The following is a 6139-nucleotide window of genomic DNA, read 5'->3' on the forward strand; positions in this document are numbered from 1 at the left end:
AATAACCAATTGATGGGGGAGCTCTCCAATCCCAGCCAGTTGAGGCTCAACCCGCCCCCAATGAGACATTCAGTAGGTCTCATGTCCAACAGCTCCTCTTCACCTCCTACCGCTTCAACACACCAAGCCCTGCCTGAAACATTGCAGGCTATTGCATCCCCTGTTCCATTCAGCGTCTCTCGAAAGACAACACACAAGACAACACACAAGTCATAAAACAAGTCAAACAGAGGCAAGACCCCGTTTTGTGCGAGACGTGGCAGATCAGGACAAACATGGCTAGCAGTTAAACTTAGTAACATTACTAACTTAACTCAATGCAAATTGCGCATATAAAGTATTTAGCCGATACCTTATAGCTGTTAATTTTCGACACCTAGGCATCTCTACCCTACGTGTAAGTGGAACATCGAAACAACGCACCCTGATGTCCTGGTTCAAGTCGCTTACCGGGCTTGGCTTACAACGCGTGCGATACCCTCAGCCATACAGCCTGATTAACAGCTGGAGCAACCGTGCCATCAACTAGTCGCGCCAACAATCTCTTGATTCATAAGGATGCATTCCATGGATTGAGCATGGTATTTGGAGATCTGCTCAGTCACCCTGGTGGGTCTCCCATGCTCTGATCATATTGGGTACGTTCCATCGACATGCAGATTCGATTAGCTGCAGGGGCAATATGAGATCTGGAATCACCCCACACGCTACGATCTTGGGTAACAGCTGCAGAGATCCACATGGCGTTCAGGCACTTCATACCATCTTGTCCTGTTCACACGCTGCCAGGATTCATATTCAAATAACCTGAGCTATTACCCCAAGGGCTATATCAATTGTTGACATGCCAGTGGTTAGTTGACATCAACATGATGTTTATTGGGGGGAGAAATATTATATCCGCCCCATACTGATTCCAAGGGAAATGAGTTTCTAAACGCTCAAGTCAGAGCCTCCTGAGTATCGGGACCGAGTCACGGCTGAATATGTCATGGACATCGAAAGACGAATACTCTCGTATGTTTATTTTAAGCAAGTTGCTCTAAGCTTTTACATTGCTGGGCACGAAAGGATAACACTGGCTAAACCACGCAATATATAGAACGCTCACAGCCCTCGTTTGGTATCAAAAGAAGCCACCCGTCTGTGCTCCTATACCTGAGGAGCTTTTTTTTTTATGTCCCATAACCTCGAGATATTCTCTTCCAAGCTAGCTGGCCTGGTTCAGCGGTTCCATAATGGAACTGAAAGCCCATGATATCATTATCAGAACGCCCAGGAAGGGTTCCAGTTGACCGCTTCAAACTGCTGGGGCTGGGGTCCCATACCGGCAAATATTTCAAGCCCATGATGCTGCACCGGTGCCATATTGGCGAATGACTGGCTGCCCATTTGCATTGATGCCTTGAGATAGGGGTTCACTGCCAGCATCTCCTCTGTTACATCTGGCGAAGATCCATGTCCAGAGTGGAAGCGTTGTGGCCAGCCTGGGGAAGCTCCTTCAAACTCGGGAGTTGGCACACTCAACGAGTCTGTAGGACTCGTGCCACTATGGCACGAGCCACGACGATATAGACTCATTGCGTCGCTGTCAGGCTGAAAACTGGAGGGACACTCTGATAGGCCATCCACTGTCTTCTTAGCTTCGTTGGAGATATATTTCTGAATGAGAACGCAGTTACAGTCTGTATGCTGCAGCAACTGCGTTTTGAGATGATAGATCTCAGCTGTCAGGGAGTCAAAACATGAGGAGAGATATCTGTTCTGGTCTTCCATGGCCTGTTCCTGAGAAGCAAGAGCAGATGCTTCATCCCGCTTTCGAAGACGACATTTGGTGGCGGCTATTCTGTTGCGCTCAAGAATACGTCGACGCCGTGGGTCCTTGGGGAGATCATCTTCGTCTAGCTCTATGTCTTCCCGACACTTGACTGGATCTTTGGGGAGTCCCTTGGGCTTGCGGCCACGCCTCTTTGGCTTGGGAGATCTTGCCGTTACATCTGGACCGTTTACTTGGCCAGAAGTGTTTACGCTCAGTTGATGAGGATTTCGAGACCGGGGTCGGCAAGTGGACTTTTGTTCGGCTTCACTGCTTGGCACCGCTGACGATGGCGGAAAGCTGTTGGGCATACCCGATGTGGAGTTATAATGAGGTGGTTGAATGAGGGAAAAAGGTATTTCTTGCGGAAAGGGAGAGCCACCTATGGCCTCTTCAAAGAAAGAAGGGCCCTGGGCCTGACCTGGATAGGGCTGATATCCGATATTTCCTCGACTCGCTGGTGATGGGGTTCTGGTCATATATGAAGAGGATGTCATGGTATAACCTGGTGATGGGGTCGTGGGCATAATGTTCATTAGGTTGCCAAATGGAATGTCCATTGTGTGAGGATAAGAGTGGACGAAGGCAGCCATGAAAAGGACTGTTTGTCTGACCAACCGAACAGAGTACAGCTGGTACTTATGACTGATTGCTTGGAGGTGTCTTGGAGTTGGCACGATTGTTACTGGATCCTTTCAATTGGAGTACACTTGGTATAAGCAGCCGCTGATACAGCAAAGGTGGAACAAGATTTCTGTTGGACACAATGACCATGAGGCAAAGGAAGAATGGTAAAGTTGCAGCAGAATCAGCGATTCAAAGACGGGGGTTCCTACTGAATATATGACAGGCTCGCTTTGACCTGCTAGCAGCTAGTCCAGGCCAGCACGAAGCAGTACACTATCCCACCCAAATGCGCACGACAGTCTTCAGCCCAGTGCAGCTACCACAATATGACATCGGAACAATTAGTCCAGGGCCAGACTCGATAAGCGGGGATGGCCAGAACGTGAGGGGAAATAGACTTTCAACCAGAGTGGGATCACTCAAACGATTGCTCACAACAGCCACTCCCTCAGATCCTTGGAATATGAGGTACCTTGAGTCTTATTGGTGCACACTCCTGTCGGATATTGCTCTTGGCCCGATCTCTCTCGAAGATGCCCGACCCTGCAACAGTTTCATGCAGTGGCTTTTGCACGCATTTTACTTAATATGTCTACGAGTGCGGAAGCGACCAAGGCGGGGTGTTTGAAATGTTAAGGACTGCATTTCATCTTCTTGCTTCATTAATGCGAGTATATTTAATACTAGGTATGGATGTTTGCACAATATTGTACCTGGAAATAAATGGTGGCGTCTGGATTATCCTATGCCTCGCGAAGGGGATGTTGATATCAATCACGAGGCGAGACTCGACCAGATCCCAATAGTTTTGGCCACCATCAAGGACCGCTTTGATCTGCATATCTTGGGCTTTTCGAGCCCAGGATACATCCACCGAATGTTTACATCGGCATTTCGAAGAGGGCGTGGCAGAGCAGCTTCGTTGGAGCCGATGTGACATTGGAAGCTTCGGCATCCGTACAGGCCATGAGTCCAGAGTTCTTGAGGAGCATCAACATGCTAATGCCACACTTTTTACTACGGCGCGCAAAGTAGGTTGCATTGCGTACACGCTGTACATCAAGCCGACAACGGCCGAGCTCAAGCGTGTCTGAAGTTGGTAAGCACAACTCGGCCGAGGAAACAAGACGTCGAGGAATAAGTGTACAACAAAAGAAAAGCTTGACCCTGAAAGATAATTGCAAGGACCCCAGGTCCGGCTCATCTCTTCCTGCATCCGGGATGGATGGGCATTGGGGCTAGGCCAGAGACTAAGCTCGGGCCCCGTTGACCAGGAACTTCAAAACTCGAATCCAGGATAAGGGCTAAAAGGGCTAGCAAAACATCAACGTCTTTCTTGGCTGGTACTGTTTATACATCTACTGCGCAGTACATACTGCAGGCTTGCTAACTGGGACTAGCGGATCAGCAAGCTTTCCCAACGGCAGAGGTACGCTAAACAACCAACTTGAGGTGCAGTGAACCTCTCAACTCTGTATGGTATAGCGCAGGCAATTCTGTGGCTCAGTTCCATACCCACCAGAGTTGGCTTTAACCGAATACCAGGCGATTGAGGGGGAGTTGACGATATAGGTACTACTTGCCGCTCGTCAAGGCCTTCCCTTGGGTTACTGTTTATGACTGTAGGCGCGGCATGCAGGTGGACTATCCGACGAAGTCATAACATCTAAATGACGATTGACGTTCGCCCGGTCACTGCCAAGTGATCGCAACGACTGTGTGTACATCTCTGATCGGTTTAGTATTGCACCTCGGTGGCGCCACCGTCCAGCAACACGGTGCATGCTTGCATAGGGTGTGTCAAGGCTGCTCTTTAACGACGATGCTTCGTACGCAACTAGTCGAGACCTATTTCCGTTGGCTAGCCACAGAAGTAAACGTTTGCTGGGTTCCTGGGTCCTAGGCGGCCGTTTTTCATCCACAACGTGCCTCTGAAGCCCCAATTCTTAGACCAGAACCTTCGCTCGAGTGGCTGCCAGGGCTGATTTATTATGGCTGCCAGATCGATTCCTGACACAGCTTCACTCTTACTGTACACCTATCGCTCTGGAATTTGGGATCCAATCTGGCGACGTAAGAGTCCAGACCAACAAGAACGCAACGAAAGAGAAGAAACCCCGAAGCAAAGGCAAGCCAGTGGGTTCGTTCTCTCATCGTGACCCTCAACTCTTACATTTCAGGTAGCCACAAGCTTCGATAGTCAGCCTGCAGCCATCTCCGATGCAACTTTCAGATTTTGCTCCGTTGAGCCAGGTCTGCTCGCTTGCGGGCTGCAGCTCTGCTTCGGCCGCTAGATAGTTACAGTGCCCTTTCTGGGCATACACTACCTACCTACTGTACAGTCACTTGGCTCTGAGGTTGACAGCAGTTAGGCTAACCTAGCTAGCCAGTCTCTTGGGTCCAAGCCCACTTCGTGTTCCCGGGTCCTCTAGCGTCAGATCCCATAGTTATACCTGTTTGGGAATAGAATGATGAAATTGGAGATTATGGTTTGCTTTGTTTTGCAGATGGAGAGAACAACTCTTCAAGTATGCAGCTAGCGGGGAGCTCCGACGAAGCCCAAGGTCACGAAGCCACCAATAGCATCTGAATATGAGTCTTCACTACGTACAAAGTACAAACATTCAGTATCGCTGCCGATCTAGTTTGACATCTCCGCACACGGCTTCGCCATGCCGTTACAGTGATTCCCTCCGCCTCCTCCAGTCGTCCATACGCAACACAACCATTGCCCATTCTCAAATGCAAGCTTGTTACACTCCGCCCGAGTACGCAACAACAAAAAGATAAGCTCCGCAAAACATCGGAGAAAAATCGACAACTGCATACCTATACAATAGTTTCGATTCTGAAAGCAAAGCTTAGATGGAACCGCTATGTGGCTCACTGGCTCTACAATGCTTGACCCTGGATTGCACCGACTGTGTTGAAATTGGGCTAAGCGCCAAGACCTTTCATGTCACTACTCATTCGAGATCGACATTTATCACATTATAATTCTCCGCAAGGCAGACACGCATTGCTAGGCAGGTCCACGTTTCCCGACCGGATCACGATATCGTGCTTGTACGACTAAGCAAGATGAGACATGAAGCCCCATTGATTTTATTCGCCAGACACCCGGGACAACTGTTTACGGCCTAACCAACGGTTCTGTCACTTTCTCCCGCTTTTTGTTCTGCAAACAAACCCGACATTTCGTGTGTTGCCCGTTGTCGATTTCATCACAGCCCTACGTGACACATCCATGAGTCTGCTCTTGCCCAAGAAAGAACACGCCTCTTTACTCCGACCAAGGCGTACGGTCTTGCCTCGCTCTAGATCACTTCTCACTTCATCGGGGAAGCCTTACACTACTTCAAAAAGCAAACATATCCGAATCTGCAAGTCTGAGGAGAGCTACCAAGAGACTACTGTAGCAAGACGAAAAGGCTCGAACGCCAAACACTCTAAAGCGCACGGATCGCGTCCCGAGGAAGGTTAGCTTTGGAAGCTGCATTCCCCAACGGTGTTCCTGGAAACGGTGGCTCATCATTTTCTACGAAAACGGGTTTTGGCCAAATAATGAAACCCTCTCTACGGTATTGATGGTATTGGCCATGCAGGCCCCTTCTCTTAGTCGGCATGACGTTTGATTCGGCTAAGATGGGGTCAGCAACAGGGGTCAAGGTAGGACAAGCTGGGCGAGATAACTGA

At 49.3% G+C, this 6139-nt stretch overlaps 1 protein-coding gene across 1 annotated transcript; it reads right to left on the reverse strand.

Annotated features, from left to right (window-relative positions):
- Positions 1 to 1266: 1266 nt before the first annotated feature.
- Positions 1267 to 2376, reverse strand: FPSE_10600 (uncharacterized protein; the record flags this gene model as incomplete). The annotated part of the gene is made up of 1 exon (XM_009263717.1): positions 1267 to 2376. The coding sequence occupies one exon, from the start codon at positions 2374 to 2376 to the stop codon at positions 1267 to 1269; it is 1110 nt and encodes a 369-aa protein (XP_009261992.1).
- Positions 2377 to 6139: the final 3763 nt, after the last annotated feature.

Source organism: Fusarium pseudograminearum, chromosome 1 (genome assembly GCF_000303195.2).
Source record: "Fusarium pseudograminearum CS3096 chromosome 1, whole genome shotgun sequence".
Lineage (NCBI taxonomy): Eukaryota > Fungi > Ascomycota > Sordariomycetes > Hypocreales > Nectriaceae > Fusarium > Fusarium pseudograminearum.